General features: G+C 41.2%; 1 protein-coding gene across 1 annotated transcript in view; it reads left to right on the top strand.

Moving 5' to 3' along the window:
* The window catches only part of LOC126271980 (ceramide transfer protein), a 214,035-nt gene extending 197,450 nt beyond the window's left edge, over positions 1-16,585 (top strand). The window contains exon 10 of the mRNA XM_049974446.1: positions 14,849-16,585. Within this exon, the coding sequence (XP_049830403.1) occupies positions 14,849-14,976 (128 nt within the window). The 3' untranslated portion in view covers positions 14,977-16,585. The remainder of the gene's footprint in view (positions 1-14,848) is intronic.
* Positions 16,586-20,204: the final 3,619 nt, after the last annotated feature.

Here is a 20,204-nt window from a genome sequence, read left to right as displayed (position 1 = left end):
CCACTCATTACATAACCAGCAGGCAGGAGAGGACAGAAGGAGTATTCCCGTAGAGACTTCCTCCGTCCCTCCAGCCAAACAATACCCAAGTCTTCCTCTAACCAGAAAGGGGCTGAAAGAAGTCGCTAAAGACAAACGGTCTTCTTCTTCGCCAACTCGAAGATCCTGCTTGACGGTGTCGGCACGTTGTCTCCTAGTCCAGCTGGCCTCTGTCTCGCCTGCGTGCACCACCAACCATTTTTTAGTGCTGGACTCCACAGACCGACCTCACAAGCACGCCGATGCTTTTGTGGACCCCATGGAGCAGGATCCTCCTGCTTCTGTGCCCTGTAGGTGCCCTGTAGTAGCGATTCAACACTGACTGTCACCTGGCGACCGCCGAGTTGGCACCCCTACATCTCTTCCTCCTCATGACCGTCCTCCAATAGAACATTCACAACCTTCAGTCCCACAAAGAGGATTTATGGCTGCTTTTAGCACTGTAGCATCCATTTGTACTCTGACTTCGGGAAACAAAATTGTGCCCTCATGACCGCTGTGAGCTTTCGCATCATTTCCTGATTCGTTTTGATCTTTCCCCTGAGGTTGGCATTGAGTCTCATGGGGGCAGCGTGCTGCTTATACGGGATGGTCTTCGAAGCCAACCCACCTCCCGGACTACCCATCTTCAAGCTGTTGCAGTTCGCATTTTCCTTCCCTGCCCAACTTCTTCCCTCTGTACCATTTATGTCCCTCCATCATTTGCTGTCACCAGGGCAGACTTCTTCTGCATTAACACTGGAGCACCCACTTTCCTTTCCAACTCCTCACACACCTAGGCTATTCCCATTTGGACCTATCCTTTTGCACTGCTCAGCTCACACATCATCCTGAGTGGTCCGTTCTTTCTGACACCGACTCGAGCGACCATTTCCCATGTGTTTTCTTGTCTGCTGGCTTGTACCCCATCCACATGCATGCCCAAATGGCAAATTACTAAGGCTGACTGGCAGCTTGATTCCTCCCTGGCAACCTTCAGAGAACAAGATTTTCCCAGTTGTGATGACCAGGTGGCCTATTTCACCAATGCCATTTTTACTGCTACAGAATGTTCCATCCCTCGCACTTCTTCTTTACCACATCGTGTCCCAGTCCCTTGGTGGACTGAGGAGTGCCGCGACACAATTCGCGCATGGAAATGTGCTCTCCGCATTTTTAACTGCCACCCTACACTGGAAAACTACATTAATTATAAACAGATGTGTGCAAAGTGTCATTGAGTTCTTTGGGATAGCAAAACAACTAACTGCATTTCATTCACTAGTTCTGTTATCAATTCCACACCTTTCTCTGTCGTGTGGGCCAACCTCCGATGGCTCTCTGCAACCAAGATCCATTCCCCAATTTCTGTCTTGACAGCGGCTGATGATGTCATCAAGGACCTTATTGCTATCTCCAACACCTTGGGCCACCATTTCGTAGAAGTTTCGAGCTCTTCCCACTATCACCCTGCCTTCATCCATTGGAAATGAGTGGAAGAGATTCGGATGATACTCTTCTCTTCTCAGAACCGTGAGTGCTACAGTGCTTCCTTTACTATGAGCGAGCTAGATCATGCTCTCAGTTCATCCCGATCCTCCGCCCCAGGGCCAGACGCCATCCACATTCAGATGATGCCGCACCTGTCTCTTGCAGCCTTCCCAATTGTGTTGTCTGCTCAGACTCACTCAGCACCCACCAAAGTCTCTGTGCACAGTACACTGCTCATCCCTTAGTGCAGCGGGTCCAGAAAAACTGTTACTCGCTCACTCTTGGTGGAGCCAATGTCATGTTTCTGTGGGTCCCTGGTCATGTCGGTCTGCCAGGAAATGAGGCTGCTGCCGAGGCTGCAGTCCTTGTACCTCAGCCCACGACTACCTATATTCTCTCTGATGATCTCTGTGCTGCTTCGCCATCACCAATGGTCCTCCCTTCACAGGAATAACCTTAGACTTATTAAGCCTCTCTCGGTTTCTTGGATGACCTCCTCTCGACCCTCCCACCGGGAGGAGATAATTTTAATTCAGCTATGTATTGGGCACTGCCTTTTTAGTCATCATCATTTGCTCAGTGGCACTACCCCGCCCCTTAGTACACATTGAGCCCAGATTTTCAATGTCAGCCATTTCCTGCTGGAATGCCCTTTTTTTTACTAATTTATGTTCCAGCTTGGCTTTGCCTTGCAATTTATCCACTGTTTTAGAGAATGAGGCGTGGGCTGTCGACTGCTTTTTACTTTTTATCCACCAAAGCAAAAAGACGAAGGCCATTTAATTTTTAGTTTTGGACTTCCATTTTATTTATTTATTTATTTATTTATTTTTTTTTTAATAGCCTGCTTTCTACATGCCTGTTTTTAGCTGTCTCCTATTCTATCCGTTGGAACTGACGTATCGTTGTTTCCTTCCTCTCTCTCTGTTTGTGTTCTATAGTTTTGACTCAGGCGCGTATGACCCCAGTTGTTTTATGTGCCCTAAAACAAAATGAAACAAACAAGAATTATTCATTTCTTCAGTTGGGCTGGGCTGAGAAAAGTCCATGTTCTTTGATTGTGAAGATTGTTGCCAATGAGGTTAGACTATTATATCAAATGAAATATTAAAAAGGACAAATTTAGGTTTCTTAACTTACACCCCACCCCACCCCACCCCACCCCCATGAACCATGGACCTTGCCGTTGGTGGGGAGGCTTGCGTACATCAATGATACAGAAAGCCGTACCGTAGGTACAACCACAACAGAGGGGTATCTGTTGAAAGACCAGACAAACGTGTGGTTCCTGAAGAGGGGCAGCAGCCTTTTCAGTAGTTGCAGGGGCAACAGTCACGATGATTGACTGATCTGGCCCTGTAATACTAACCAAAATGGCCATGCTGTTGTGGTACTGCGAACGGCTGAAAGCAAGGGGAAACTACGGCCATAATTTTTCCCGAGGCCATGGAGCTTTACTGTATGATGAAATGATGATGGCGTCCTCTTGGGTAAAATATTCCGGAGGTAAAATAGTCCCCCATTCGGATCTCCGGGCGGGGACTACTCAAGAGGACGTCGTTATCAGGAGAAAGAAAACTAGCGTTCTACCGATCGGAGCATGGAATTTCAGATCCCTTAATCGGGCAGGTAGGTTAGAAAATTTAAAAAGGGAAATGGGTGGGTTAAAGTTAGGTATAGTGGGAATTAGTTAAGTTCAGTGGAAGGAGGAACAAGACTTCTGGTCAGGTGAATACAGGGTTATAAATACAAAATCAAGTAGGGGTAATGCAGGAGTAGATTTAATAATGAATAAAAAAAATAGGAGTGCGGGTAAGCTTCTACAAACACTATAGTGACCACATTATTGTGGCCAAGATAGACATGAAGCCCATGCCTACTATAGTATTACAATTTTATATGCCAAGTAGCTGTGCAGATGATGAAGAAATTGATGAAATGTATGATGATATAAAAGAAATTACACTCCTGGAAATTGAAATAAGAACACCGTGAATTCATTGTCCCAGGAAGGGGAAACTTCATTGACACATACCTGGGGTCAGATACATCACATGATCACACTGACAGAACCACAGGCACATAGACACAGGCAACAGAGCATGCACAATGTCGGCACTAGTACAGTGTATATCCACCTTTCGCAGCAATGCAGGCTGCTATTCTCCCATGGAGACGATCGTAGAGATGCTGTATGTAGTCCTGTGGAACGGCTTGCCATGCCATTTCCACCTGGCGCCTCAGTTGGACCAGCGTTCGTGCTGGACGTGCAGACTGGGTGAGACGACGCTTCATTGAGTCCCAAACATGCTCAATGGGGGACAGATCCGGAGATCTTGCTGGCCAGGGTAGTTGACTTACACCTTCTAGAGCACGTTGGGTGGCACGGGATACATGCGGACGTGCATTGTCCTGTTGGAACAGCAAGTTCCCTTGCCGGTCTAGGAATGGTAGAACAATGGGTTCGATGACGGTTTGGATGTACCGTTCACTATTCAGTGTCCCCTCGACGATCACCAGAGGTGTACGGCCAGTGTAGGAGATCGCTCCCCACACCATGATGCCGGGTGTTGGCCCTGTGTGCCTCGGTCGTATGCAGTCCTGATTGTGGCGCTCACCTGCACGGCGCCAACCACGCATACGACCATCATTGGCACCAAGGCAGAAGCGACTCTCATCGCTGAAGACGACACGTCTCCATTTGTCCCTCCATTCACGCCTATTGCGACACCACTGGAGACAGGCTGCACGATGCTGGGGCGTGAACGGAAGACGGCCTAACGATGTGCGGGACCGTAGCCCAGCTTCATGGAGATGGTTGCAAATGGTCCTCGCCGATACCCCAGGAGCAACAGTGTCCCTAATTTGCTGGGAAGTGGCGGTGCGGTCCCCTACGGCACTACGTAGGATCCTACGGTCTTGGCGTGCATCCGTGCGTCGCTGCGGTCCGGTCCCAGGTCGACGGGCACGTGCACCTTCCGCCGACCACTGGCGACAACATCGATGTACTGTGGAGACCTCACGCCCCACGTGTTGAGCAATTCGGCGGTACGTCCACCCGGCCTCCCGCATGCCCACTATACGCCCTCGCTCAAAGTCCGTCAACTGCACATACGGTTCACGTCCACGCTATCGCGGCATGCTACCAGTGTTAAAGACTACGATGGAGCTCCGTATGCCACGGCAAACTGGCTGACACTGACGGCGGCGGTGCACAAATGCTACACAGCTAGCGCCATTCGACCTCGGTTCCTGGTGTGTCCGCTGTGCCGTGCGTGTGATCATTGCTTGTACAGCGCTCTCGCAGTGTCCGGAGCAAGTATGGTGGGTCTGACACACCGGTGTCAATGTGTTCTTTTTTCCATTTCCAGGAGTGTATTAAGGTAGTGAAGGGAGACAAAAAGGAGTGACTGGAATTCGACAATAGGAAAAGGAAGAGAAGGAAATGTAGTATCTGAATATGGATTGGGGGTAAGAATTGAAAGAGGAAGCCACCTGGTAGAATTTTGCACAGAGCATAAATTAATCATAGCTAACACTTGGTTCAAGAATCATAAAAGAAGGTTGTATACATGGAAGAACCCTGGAGATACTAGAAGATTAGATTATATAATGGTAAGACAGAGATTTAGGGACCAGGTTTTAAATTGTAAGACATTTCCAGGGGCAGATGTGGACTCTGATCACAATATTGATTATGAACTGTAGATTAAAACTGAAGAAACTGCAAAAAGGTGGTAATTTAAGGAGATGGGGCCTGCATAAACTGAAAGAACCAGAGGTTGTACAGAGTTTCAGGGAGAGCATAAGGGAACAATTGACAGGAATGGGGGAAAGAAGTACAGTAGAAGAAGAATGGGTAGCTTTGAGGGATGAAGTAGTGAAGGCAGAGAGGATCAACTAGGTAAAAAGATGAGGCCAATAGAAATCCTTGGGTAACAGAAGAGATACTGAATTTAATTGATGAAAGGAGAAAATACGAAAATGCAGTAAGTGAAGCAGGCAAAAAGGAATACAACCATCTCAAAAATGAGATCGACGGGAAGTGCAAATTTTCTAAGCAGGGGTGGCTAGAGGACAAATGTAAGGATGTAGAGGCTTATCTCGTGAGGGGTAAGATAGATACTGCCTACAGGAAAGTTAAAGATACCTTTGGAGAAAAGAGAACCACTTGTATGAATATCAAGAGCTCAGATGGAAACGCAGTTCTAAGCAAAGAAGGGAAAGCAGAAAGGTGGAAGGAGTGTATAGAGGTTCTATACAGGGGCGATGTTCTTGAGGACAATATTATGGAAATGGAAGAGGAGGTAGATGAAGGTGAAATGGGAGATACGATACTGCGTAAAGAGTTTCACAGAGCACTGAAAGACCTCAGTCGAAACAAGGCCTCGGGAGTAGATAACATTCCATTGGAACTACTGACAGCCTTGGGAGAGCCAGTCCTGACACAACTCTATCATCTGGTGAGCAAGATGTATGAGACAGGCGAAATACCCACAGACTTCAAGAAGAATATTATAATTCCAATCCCAAAGAAAGCAGGTGTTGACAGATGTGAAAATTACCGAAGTATCAGTTTAATAAGTAACAGAATTCCTTACAGACGAATGGAAAAACTGGTAGAAGCCGACCTCGGCGAAGATCAGTTTGGATTCCGTAGAAATGTTGGAACACGTGAGGCAATACTGACCCTACGACGTATGTTAGAAGAAAGATTAAGAAAAGGCAAACCTACGTTTCTAGCATTTGTAGACTTGGCGAAAGCTTTTGACAATGTTGACTGGAATACTCTTTCAAATTCAGAAGGTGGCAGGGGTAAAATACAGGGAGTGAAAGGCTATTTACAATTTGTACAGAAACCAGATGGCAGTTATAAGAGTCGAGGGGCATGAAAGGAAGTGAGACGGGATTGTGGCCTGTCCCCAATGCTATTCAATCTGTATATTGAGCAAGCAGTAAAGGAAACAAAAGAAAAATTCGGAGTAGGAATTGAAATCCATGGAGAAGAAATAAAAGCTTTGAGGTTCGCCGATGACATTGTAATTCGGTCAGAGACAGCAAAGGACCTGGAAGAGCAGTTGAACGGAATGGACAGTGTCTTGAAAGGAGGATATAAGATGAACATCAACAAAAGCAAAACGAGGATAATGGAATGTAGTCAAATTAAATCGGGTGATGCTGAGGGAATTAGATTAGGAAATGAGACACTTACAGTAGTAAAGGAGTTTTGCTATTTGGGGAGCAAAATAACTGATGATGGTCGAAATAAAGAGGATATAAAATGTAGACTGGCAATGGCAAGGAAAGCGTTTTTGAAAAAGAGAAATTTGTTAACATTGAGTATAGATTTAAGTGTCAGGAAGTCATTTTTGAAAGTATTTGTATGGCGTGTAGCCATGTATGGAAGTGAAACATGGACGATAAATAGTTTGGACAAGAAGAGAATAGAAGCTTTTGAGATGTGGTGCTACAGAAGAATGCTGAAGATTAGATGGGTAGACCCCATAACTAGTGAGGAGGTATTGGATAGAATTAGGGAGAAGAGGAGTTTGTGGCACAACTTGACTAGAAAAAGAAATTGGTTGGTAGGACATGTTCTGAGGCAGCAAGGGATCACCAATTTAGTACTGGAGGGCAGCGTGGAGGATAAAGATCTTAGAGGGAGACCAAGAGATGAATACACTAAGCAGATTCAGAAGGATGTAGGTTGCAATAGGTACTGGGAGATGAAGAAGTTTGTACAGGATAGAGTAGCATGGAGAGCTGCATCAAACCAGTCTCAGGACTGAAGACCACAACAACAACCACCTCGAACAAAATAGTGAGGCATTGAACATATACCATGCATACCATATTAATTATGATTCAGAATTTGAAGCACTTCCTGATAGAGACAAACCCATATGTCACACTAGCTGATATATAGCATCTGAAATGCAATATTGTTCTTGTAGAATGTTTCTCTTAATCACATAATGAAAATGCTCCTCAAGGAGATGATTCAAACACTGATAACCGTGTTCTCTCCAGAGCGATGAATTGTGAAATATGTTTAGACCATGGTTTAAAAAAAAAATTATAAAAATCATCATCTCTACATTTATTATGCAGTGAGTAGTGGTTGTGTCAATATTTTCTACATTGTTTTATAGACACTTTTATTCTGATGTGGTATTTTTGTCCTGTCCATTTTCTCAAGACATTTCCAGTTCTTTATTACCATAGATTGTACCAATTTGGGCTTCCCTGAAGTCTCTTTCAGCATTTCTCTGTATATTTTTTTCCTTCTGATAGAGGTGCAGCTGTCTGGCCTTTTCTGGCGTTTTTGAGGTTGAAAGATTTCTGTGTACTGTTTACCTTTCCAGGAGACGTTCGGTAATTAGTGACTACATGATAAAATCTTCACAGACAACTGTTTTAGGCTTTGTGCTGCAGTAGTCTAAATTGTATGAATAAGAAGTTTATTAAACCATTATGATTTTTCACTCTTTTCTTTTTTTAACCTCCTTTACAAGCTCTTTAGATGATGATTTTGTGTCTCTTCAAAACCCGCTATTAACTTTTTTGTTCTTGCAAACATTTAACAGATAGTTTAAAAACTTTTGTGCTATATTCCATAATGTTTTGCTATGTCTTTACTAGACATTTTATAATTAGTTCCGCACACATACAATTTTGATTCAAACATTCACATGAATACCACTTTTGTTTTCAATTTATATCCAGTTATCATCTGGCAGAATTTGCTTATTACACATTTTACTTTCTCTTCACATTGTGAATTGTTGTTTGGTCCATTTAAAACACTTGTCACTTCATAGATTTTTTCACGTTATTAGACAGATTCTCTGCATAGTATTGTAATGTGTCTTACATATTCAATCCATTCTTAGTTTATGTAACTGATAAAGTACTAGCCTGTATTTGATAAATTACTGGCCTAGTGAAAAGCAGGTAGCAGAAACTTGGAAAATCCATATCAGTTTTTGAAGTATGTTTCCCATGCACTTGCAGTGATTTCTGAACTTGCTCTCAGTGGAAGTTATGTTATCTTATCAGCTGTCACAGTTGGCTTTCATGCTTTTGACTTTCAAATCATTTCTTAAAACTACTTAACTGAATATTGAGTTTCTTAAGAACTTTACTCGTGTACATCCAGTATGAACCTTTCTCTCTGTGATCAGCCTACTACCTCAAAAACAATTATATATATTGTGGGTATTGTATTAAAGAGAGAAATGATCTGCCCCTACTAAAGAAACTGCAATGTGTTCTATATACGTCAAAGTTTTAAAATAATTTAGGCACTGCTTTAATGAACAGGAGATAAGAAGAATGAATTGTTATTCCTGTATTTCTTCAGGCTGTAAATTTGGCCTCCACTCCTCAGATTATTACATTACATTACATTTTTATTGGTCCTTTTGATCATTTGTTGTACAAGATATGTTGTTGTTGTCTTCGGTCCTGAGACTGGTTTGAGAGCAGCTCTCCATGCTGCTCTATACTGTGCAAGCTGCTTCATCTCCCAGTACTTACTGCAACCTAAATCCTTCTGAATCTGCTTAGTGTATTCATCTCTTGGTCTCCCTCTACGATTTTTATCCTCCACGCTGCCCTCCAGTACTAAATTGGTGATCCCTTGCTGCCTCAGAACATGTCCTACCAACCAATTTCTTCTTCTAGACAAGTTGTGCCACAAACTCCTCTTCTCCCCAATTCTATTCAGTACCTCCTCATTAGTTATGTGATGTACCCATCTAATCTTCAGCATTCTTCTGTAGCACCACATCTCAAAAGCTTCTATTCTCTTCTTGTCCAAACTAGTGATCGTCCATGTTTCACTTCCATACATGGCTACACTCCATACAAATACTTTCAGAAACGACTTCCTGACACTTCAATCTATATTTAATGTTAACAGATTTCTCTTTTTCAAAAACGCTTTCCTTGCCATTGCCAGTCTACATTTTATATCCTCTCTGCTTTGAGCATCATCAGTTATTTTACTTCCTAAATAGCAAAATTCCTTTACTACTGTAAGTGTCTCATTTCCTAATCTAATTTCCTCAGCATCACCCAACTTAATTCAACTACATTCCATTAGCCTTGTTTTGCTTTTGTTGATGTTCATCTTATACCCTACTTTCAGGACACCGTCCATTCCATTCAACTGCTCTTCCAAGTCCTTTGCTGTCTCTGACAGAATTGCAATGTCATCAGCGAACCTCAAAGTTTTTATTTCTTCTCCATGGAGTTTAATACCTACTCTGACTTTTTCTTTTGTTTCCTTTACTGCTTGCTCAATATACAGATTGAATAACATCGGGGAGAGGCTACAACCCTGTCTCACTCCTTTCCCAACCATTGCTTCCCTTTCATGTCCCTCGACTCTTATAACTGCCATCTGGTTTCTGTACAAATTGTAAATAGCCTTTCGCTCCTTGTATTTTCCCTCTGCCACCTTCAGAATTTGAAAGAGAGTATTCCAGTCAACATTGTCAAAAGCTTTCTCTAAGTCTACAAATGTTAGAAATGTAGGTTTGCCATTCCTTAATCTATTTTCTAAGATAAATCGTAGGGCCAATATTGCCTCACGTGTTCCAACATTTGTGCGAAATCCAAACTGATCTTTGCCGAGGTCGGCTTCTACCAGTTTTTCTATTCGTCTGTAAAGAATTGGTGTTAGTATTTTGCAGCTGTGACTTATTAAACCGATAGTTCGGTAATTTTCACATCTGTCAACGCCTGCTTTCTTTGGGATTGGAATTATTATATTCTTCTTGAAGTCTGTGGGTATTTCGCCTGTCTCAAACATCTTGCTCACCAGATGGTAGGTCAGGACTGGCTCTCCCAAGGGCGTCAGTAGTTCCAGTGGAATGTTGTCTACTCCGGAGGCCTTGTTTCGACTCAGGTCTTTCAGTGCTCTGCCAAACTCTTCACGCAGTATCTTATCTCCCATTTCATCTTCATCTACCTCCTCTTCCATTTCCATAATATTGTCCTCAAGAACATCACCCTTGTATAGACCCTCTATATACTGCTCCCACCTTTCTGCTTTCACTTCTTTGCTTAGAACTGGGTTTCAATCTGAGTTCTTGATATTCATACAAGTGGTTCTCCTTTCTCCAAAGGTCTCTTTAATTTTCCTGTAGGCGGTATCTATCTTACACCTAGTGAGACAAGCCTCTACATGCTTACGTCTGTCCTCTAGCCATGCCTGCTTAGCCGTTTTGCACTTCCTGTCGATCTCATTTTTGAGATGTTTGTATTCCTTTTTGCCTGCTTCACTTACTGCATTTTCGTATTTTCTCCTTTCATCAATCAAATTCAGTATCTCTTCTGTTACCCAAGGATTTCTATTGGCCTCATCTTTTTACCTACTTGATCCTCTTGCTGCCTTCACTACTTCATCCCTTGGAGCTACCCATTCTTCTTCTACTGTACTTCTTTCCCCCACTGCTGTCAATTGTTCCCTTATGCTCTCCCTGAAACTCTGTACAACCTCTGGTTCTTTCAGTTTATCCAAGCCCCATATCCTTCAATTCCACCTTTTTGCAGTTTCTTCAGTTTTAATCTACAGTTCATAACCAATAGATTGTGATCAGAGTCCATATCTACCCCTGGAAATGTCTTACAATTTAAAACCGGGTTCCTAAATCTCTGTCTTGCCATTATATAATCTATCTGATACCTTCCAGTATCTCCAGGGTTCTTCCATGTATACAACCTTCTTTTATGATTCTTGAACCAAGTGTTAGCTATGATTAATTTATGCTCCGTGCAAAATTCTACCAGACGGCTTCTTCTTTCATTTCTCTCGCCCAATCCATATTCACCCACTATGTTTCCTTCTCTCTCTTTTCCTACTCTCAAATTCCAGTCACCCATGACTATTAAATTTTCGTCTCCCTTCACTACCTCTATAATATCTTTTATCTCATCATACATTTCACCAATTTCTTCATCATCTGCATAGCTGGTTGGCATATAAACTTGTACGACTGTAGTAGGCATGGGCTTTGTGTCTATCTTGGCCACTAAAATGTGTTCACTATGCTGTTTGTAGTACCCGCACTCCTATTTTTTTTATTCATTATTAAACCTACTCTTGCATTACCCACATTTGATTTTGTATTTATAACCCGGTATTCACCTGACCAGAAGTCTTGTTCCTCCTGCCACCGAACTTCACTAATTCCCACTATATCTAACTTTAACCTATCCATTTCCCTTTTTAAATTTTCTAACTTACCTGCCTGATTAAGGTATCTGACATTCCACGCTCCGATCCGTAGAATGCTAGTTTTCTTTCTCCTGATAACGACGTCCTCTTGAGTAGACCCCACCCGGAGATCCGAATGGGGGACTATTTTACCTCCGGAATATTTTACCCAAGAGGACGCCGTCATCATTTAACCATACAGTAAAGCTGAATGCCCTCGGGAAAAATTACGGCTGTAGTTTCCCCTTGCTTTCAGCCGTTTGCAGTACCAGCACTGCAAGGCTGGTTTGGTTAGTGTTGGAAGGCCAGATCAGTCAATCATCCAGACTGTTGCCCCTGCAACTACTGAAAAGGCTGCTGCCCCTCTTCAGGAACCACACATTTGTCTGGCGTTTCAACAGATACCCCTCAGTTGTGGTTGCACCTACGTTACAGCCATCTGTATCGCTGAGGCACGCAAGCCTCCCCACCAACGGCAAGGTCCATGGTTCATGGGGGTAGGGTACAAGGTATACAATATGATTTTCGACAAGTCATTGTGATTTACAGTACATGTTTTTAAATCATACCGGAATTTACATTGCTTTAGGCTTAATATTGTCACAACTGAAGGTTTAGCTTCCATACATTATATTTAACCTTGGCACTAAATTTTTATATTTCGAGATATTCATTATTTTTGCAATAAATATTTATGGACAGCAGTTTTAAATTTTGAAGTGTCATTTATTGTTTTAATGTTTGTAGGTAGCTTATTGTATAGTCTGTTTCCTGTTTGCAGTGGTCCATTCTGTTTTAGTGTTGTTTGTGCATGTTGAACATCTATGTCCTGCTTTCTCCCTGTGTTATACAGGTGGATACTTTGGTTGGTTGACACAAGATGGTTGCTATTTTCTAAGATTTTCCTTACAAATACAATTACTTGTACATCTAGCTAACATTAATTGAGTAATGGAAAATCCAAATGGAATAATGTTAATATTATGAAAAGGATAGATTGCTACTCACCATGCAGTGTAGATGTTGAGTCACAGAGAGGCACAACAAAAGAAATGTTAAACAAGTAATCTTTCAGCCAAGAGGCCCTTGTCTGGATTACACACACACACACACACACACACACACACACCTTCTCAACTGGCTTCAGCAGCCTGGCCGTCTCTCTCTCTCTCTCTGTGTGTGTGTGTGTGTGTGTGTGTGTGTGTGTGTGTGTGTGTGTGTGTCCACAACTCAACATCTCCACTGTACAATGAATAGCATCGACTACATTTTATGGGAAGTCATTGTCAAAGGGGACTGTAAATCATAATAAAACTAAAAATGAAAAACTCCTTCCAGATCAAAACTTGTGTGCTGAATTAGAATTTGAACCCAGAACCTCGCTTTTAGTGAGTAGTGGTCTTATTGACTGAGCCATCCGAGTGTTACCTACAACTCTGTCACCTCTCCTACATACCCAACTTCGCAGAAGCTCTCCTCCGTACCTTGCTGGACATGCACTTCTGGAAGAAAAGATATTGCAAAGAAGTGGGTTAGCCATAGCCTACAGGTCTTGGAAAGTGAATTTTTCTCTCTGCTGCAGAATGCAACGTTTTGAAACCTCTCATCAGGTTAAAAGGGTGGTTGAACCTATACCCACATCTTTTGAGTGCAGTGCTCTTACCACCTTAGCTAACCAGGCATAACTCGCCTTCAAATGGCAAAATTCCTGGGTAAAGTCTTGATCCAGTATTTACCTTTGCTAGAAAGTTTCGAAGTTAAAGATATTGCAATGTGTAAAGAGAGTCATTCTAGAAGGCAGACTATTAGCTTGAATACGAAACAAATGGCAAATGTAAAACCTTACAGTGGAATAAGAAGTTGAATCTTTGCTCATTCAATCAAATTTGTTAGTGATGTGTGACTCCGTGTTTCAGTCATCTGGTATCTATCTCATGTCTTTAAAGAGTCTCATGAGCCCTCTGTAACCTGGAAGGAAGGCAGACTAATTTTCCATTAACCTTGAGGACATATTATACATGGAGATCAAGCTCTGGGTGAGAAGGATGCGGAAGGAAATCAACAGTGTCCGTTTCATAGAAACTGTTGTTGCATTTGCCTTACGCAAATTTGAGAAATCACACAAACCTAACTACGGGGGACTTGGCAGGGACTCGCATCCATACTTTTTAAAGCGAAATTAGTGTGCCAAGTACTGTTCGAATTTCCTGTGTACCCAGGTAGAAAAAGTATACCAGACGACAAGTTAATAGTGACTGTTACTTATTGCAGTAAATCTCTGATTCAGTACTTTATATATATGTGTAAAAACTTATTGCTGAGGCCAATAAACTGAAAGGGTGGTGAATGCTCCCGACTAGAAAGAAATCTGCTTTCAAGTTGCAGTCTTGCCACAAATTTTCAATTTTTCTCCTCAGGTGCCTATGGTAGTGAAATTAAGAGTATATTATTATTAAACTTCTTGGAAGATTAAAACTTTATAGTCAACCAGTACAAAAACTGGATGTGGCATGTTTACCTTATTCAGACAATTTGCAATCAAGCAACCTGAACATGTCTGGTCTGGCTCAGAGCTACCTAGCTCTTTCTCATGGGGTAATTTTAATAATCATCACATCTGCCACAGTCAATATGAAATACACATTCTAAGAAGTATACTCCTTCTCCTTACTGTAACAATCTAAATTAGAACCTGTCTTAGTTTTTATTATTTCAGAAGTATTATGGTGTTAGAACAAAAACGTATGGACAAGCAAACATATCAGTGTTACATACATAATTAAGAAAGATTATTCATTTCATTGATGATATAATTCCACGAATTGTGCATTTGAAGAATACACATTCATAAAATTTGTTAGTTATCTCCATAAGCTCTTTTCCTCATGGTGTGTTAATAAGATCCGTAGTATATTTTTCATATACTATTCTTTTATTGCTCTGTTAATCAGATCCCAAGTAAATTTTTCATACACACAGATATTCATTAGAATTTTAGTTATGTGTATGTTAAGTTTGATAGTTGACTTCAGTTTATTCTTTGACAGAAAATCCAATGTGTACTCGATAATGGCTATTCCATATAATAGTATTAACTTTTGTGTTGGTAAACAGTGAATCCTGGAGGCTGGGCACCAGCGTCAGTGCTGAGGGCTGTTTACAAGCGGGAGTACCCAAAGTTCCTGAAACGTTTCACGTCGTATGTCGCCGACCAGTGCAAAGATAAACCTATCATGTTCTGATTGTAAAACCAATATAAAAAAGAAACAGAATATTTTGTTACGGTCTAGAGAGTTACATATTGTAAATGCATTATAGAAGTTTACATAAATGTTACCTGCCATAAATATATTTTTTAAAATATCTTTTTTCTGCTTGTATTTTTCTCGTGCTGTATAGACATTTTTTTTATATCCCATTAATGATTTAAAGATGTACATTTTTTCTGTCTGAGTTAATTGTGTTGTTAAAGAACTTATTGTATTTAATGTTACTGAGTCATTTGGATGGGACATCGATTGGAAGAAATGAAATATTACGCTACTGTGCTGTTGCTGTACCTTGTGCCTTGCTTTCATGCTGTTTAATCTGTTGTGAACATTGATCTCTTCCATTTACTTCAGTTCTACTTACTCTGTGCTCTTTCGGGTGTATTAACTGAGAGATACCAAAGATGTCAATTTAAGCATTTACAAGTGTTTATTTTCCCCTTACTGAAATATACTTTTTTGAGACATCTCGCATTTATTAGTATATATTGTTAGATTTTTTTTCATAAGAACATAAAATTGTCACTTTCCACTTTATTTATTCTCTATCTCAAATTTTAAAAAAAGTTGTTGTCTATTGTTGGTAAAAATTATCTTAAACTGCACTTACATTTTCTGCTTTGTTACTTTAGGCGTTTGGCTCTGAAATATCCCATCATGCACGCACATTAATTTATAATTGGGCATATTCTGTATTTATTAGTGTGTCATTATGTGAACTCATGTGGAAAATAACAGGTTGATTAATTTCAGGCAGATAGCTTGCATATACTTCTATGCCAACAAAATAAATTAAATTATGTTAGAAAAAAGGTGTAAAATATTTTTGCACAAGGGAAGTGTATAGTCTTCCATTTTGTGTATAAAGAATTGTAAACAAGTTAAATGGTACAGTTGTTTATATTACTTACTTTATGGAATTACTTGTATCTCGATGTACATAATTGCAATGAAAATTTATTGTAAATGCCATTATAGCCGGACTGTTGTAAGTGATTGTGGCATTTCCCAGGGCAGGTGATGTGTGATGGATGTAGTGGTTGCTACAACTTAAAATGACATTTGCTGAAGTGTTCTTCAGTTTGTTTCTAGAGTTTGGAAGATGTTTTTGTGATTATAAGGTTGGTCTTGGATTGGCATTTGCCAATAAGACTGTCACGTTGTCTACATGTTGGTACAGATTTGCAACTAAGCTTTGTGGGTAAAGTTATTTTTGTATGCCATTTGGCAGTATTAAATGCATATGGTCTACTGACTGATGTAAATAACGTATGATGACATAATTAGATCTTTGCCGTGCTGAAACATACATATGTATAAATCTAGTCAGAATAATGTGAGGGACAGCACTTATTTTTTCCCATAATTGTTTATTCTTTGATGATTTTGTAGCATATTTCAGTGTTTGGATTAAATAAGTAGACACTTTAGTATCAAATCAACTTCATGCAATTTTTGCCAAATTGTTCATTTTTGTGTGGAAATCTTGCGATATTATGGAACAGTAATTGTTTTATGAAATGTGGGGTTTTTTTCTTTTTTATAAAAAAGATATTTTTCTATTAAACAACTGTTTACTGAAGCTTTTAGTTTTTAAAGAAATACTGCTGAATCAACTTTTTCATCATGTAGCATACACTGAGTCTGTTTTTGATAATTTAGCAAGCCTAATGCTGAAAACATTTTGTTACACTGAGAGAATCAACTGGAAAACAAACAATTTAGTCAGTGATCAGATTGATTACAAATGAAACTACTTCTTCTTCTTCTGCCCCCCCTCCCCTCACTTGCAGTGTTCTTTCATGGGTATCAGGAGATACAGAAGTAGATTGTAGATTAATCACACCTCCTACTAACAGGAAATGAGTTAATCCAATTGTTTATTGGAAATCATCAGTATGAAGCGAGGTGGCACAGAGGTTAGCCCACTGGTCTCGCATTCGTGAGGACGACGGTTCAAAACCACATCCGTCCATCCTGATTTAGGTTTTCTGTGATTTCCCTAAATCACTTCTGGCAAATGGCAGGATGGTTCCTTTGAAAGGGCGTGGCTGAGTTCCTTCACTGATGACCTCGCTGTTTGGTCCCCCCCCTTCCCCCGCAAATCAACCAACCAAACAGTCAGTATTTGTCCATAATGCTAATAAGAAATGGTAGGGATGTTGCTTATGTTGATATTGAACAATAGCCCCTTTGATAACTCTGTTGGTAGTCAGAAATCGTCAAATTGGATATGAAAATTTGTGTTGTGCTATGCTGCAATGTTACTAACAGTTGCAATAGATATCAAGTCACCTACTATTAGGTATGCGAATGCACTCAAGACTGTGAACTTTCAAAATGTTGGAGCATAGCAGTCAGACATCCTTTCCTTTCAGGTTTGATAAAGCAAGTCTAGAGTTCGGCTAGTAACTATCGGTACAGTATTTCAGAGTTGTAATACATGTCTTAGCACGTCAGTCCTCTATTGTTCGGGCTCCTGTCAGAGTTCATTCAAGACTACTGAGTAGTACCACAATGGTGTAGGGGAAATCAAGACGAACACTTAAGATGTAGGACACCTACAGTCTATCAAGCCAGGAAGTAACCTCAAATTACATACTAACCTCACAGCTGAATTATATCTGCTTCCCCCATGAGTTGTTCCCTATGCGGTCCTCACCCATGGGTGCAGCTGCGAAGGCTACTGCATCAATGTCTGTGACTAGTAACATAAATTGCAAGGCATCTCAATTGCTGTAGCATTGATGTAGTTACTCAGTCTGCCATAGCTTCCAGAACATTACATTTGCTGAGTGTCTTCTTAATTAAACTCATTGCTGTTTCCCAAGCCTTGGTGAGATTATAGCCACAGTCCCAGTTAATGAGATTGTCCTTGGTGCGTGTTTCAATCGCCTCTCTAAAGGTGCTTTCCCAGTATTTCGAAGTTTATGCTGAAATACCTGCACCTTTGTATTCCATTGCATAAGTCTTAGACAAACAGTGGTCTAAGACTCCCGACTTGGTTGAGTGTGCTGCTGGTGTTCTCGGTATCAATGTTCGATGGTGCACACTGTTTGTCCAACATATGTCTTGCCACACGGGTACGGAAACTGACTGACCCTGGTCTTCCATAAAGCATGGTCATATCAGTGTTTTATTGCACGAGCAAAAGACAATTCTTACTCAGTGCTTTTTCATTATGCACCTGATTTTTGCTGATTGTTTGGTGGTGACTACCTCTTTCTCCATGACTTTGTCCATCTCCACAGGTTGTACTGTAGTGGAGGGGCTCAGAGTGTGCCTAATCTACCGTTTTGAGCAACTATTTTGTTGGAACACATTTCTGAGACTCACACCCTGTGTACCAGTTTCTCAAGTACTCCATTCCTCTGTGCAGGGTGGTGGCAGTTGCCTGCATGCAAGTACAGGTTGGTGTGCGTTTTCTTCCGATTCACATCATATCTCAGAGTCCTGTCAGCTCATCTCTTGAAAATGATGTCAAGGAATGGGAATCTTCCTTCTGCCTCAGTCTCGTAGTGAATTTAATGTAGGGGTGAACGGGGTTCAGATGTACGAGGCAGTCACAAAGCTTGTCCCTACCCTGTGATTAGTTCATGAACATGTCATTCGCATAGTGAGAAAAGAAAGTTGGATGACTTCCAGGCTTCATTCTGGAAGTCCTCCACAAACAAATTTTCAGCCACAGGTGAGAGAGTGTTGCTCTTTGCAGCTCTCTCAGTTCTTTCATAGTAATCTTCATTAAATAGAAGATACACAGAAGTCAGGATATACCTGGAAAGGTTGGTGATCTTCCTGTCAAATTTCAGTTCCAGTGACTCTCATACAGTAACTCTGATGGAAAATGACATGATAGCAAAGCTCATCAAGATATCTGAGTCCTTAAGCCTGAAATTGTTGAGGTTTTTTATAAAATATACAGAATTTCAGATGTGATATGGGCATTTATCCACATAAAGACTTAATATATTTTTCAGGAATTTTGCTAGCAGATATGTAGGCACCCTGATGTTGCTGACAATGGGGTGTAAAGGGACCCCCATATCTTTGTGGACCTTAGGGATTCAATAAAGTCTTAGTGGCACATCTCCCTGTAACAATTTCTTGTGACCCCTCTGGTAAAGCTGTGTCCAAGAAATGTTCTGGTCTTGTTTTTCACCGTCCAAATGGGATCAGCATTGATCTTCCTGTAGGAGTTATTATGTGTGTATTGGAAGCAAATGCACGTTGACATTTACTTACATGCAGACAGGTGCCACCACCTTGCACAGAAGAGTGGGATACTAAAAACACTAGTGCACTGGGTGTGCACCATCTCAGATGCAGAATGCCTTCCCGAGGAACTGGAACACCTCAGAACCATTGTCCGAAAACAGTTACTTGGAATGGCAGATTAAGTGTGCTCTGTTTACAACAGTACAACGTATGGATAGGGATGAAGACACAGAGAAAGAGGCAGCCACTGCCTTTTTACCATACAGTGGTACACTGTCAGGAAGAACTAGATGTATAATAAAAAAGTGCCAAGCAAGAACTGTTTCCTGTGTGATAAAACATTGGCAGTATTGGGAAGTGTCAAAGATGATCTCGGTTCACAGAAACCCAGTGTGTATCAGTTTCTGTGCTGGTGTGGCAAGACAAATCCTGGCCAAACAGTGTGCACTGTTGAAGATAAATGCCAAGAACACCAGTGGCATACTTGACTAATGTATCCCAACAAAACAGTAGTTACTGAGCATTGTTCGCCTGAGACTTGTGCAATGGAACACAAATGCACCAGCATTTTAGCACACTCTGACTACGAAGTACTGGGACATCATCATTAGAAAGGCCATCGAAATATGCAATAGGGACAGTCTTATCAGTGATGACTGTGGCTATAATCTCAGCAAGGCTGGAAATCAGCACTGGGTCTAATTAAGAAGATGCTTAACAAATAGTGTTTTGGCAGGTAGGATAACTACCCTCACGCTACAGTAACCAGGGCATCCTGATGGATGCCACCAGCTGAGGAAGTCACCTCTGTGACTGCACTGATATGCCCACTCATATGCGGACTGCATAGAGAACATCTTGTGGAGGGAGGGATATGTCAGCCCCCAGGAGGTCAGTACTTCAGCACATCTGACAATGATGCAGTGTCCTATTGGTGAAATATTGTGATCAGTGGACACTGTGAGCAGTACACCTGTGAACTACTT

Source organism: Schistocerca gregaria, chromosome 5 (genome assembly GCF_023897955.1).
Source record: "Schistocerca gregaria isolate iqSchGreg1 chromosome 5, iqSchGreg1.2, whole genome shotgun sequence".
NCBI classification, from domain to species: domain Eukaryota; kingdom Metazoa; phylum Arthropoda; class Insecta; order Orthoptera; family Acrididae; genus Schistocerca; species Schistocerca gregaria.
Note: the sequence above shows the minus strand (reverse complement) of the source record. Positions and strands in the feature narration are given on the sequence as shown.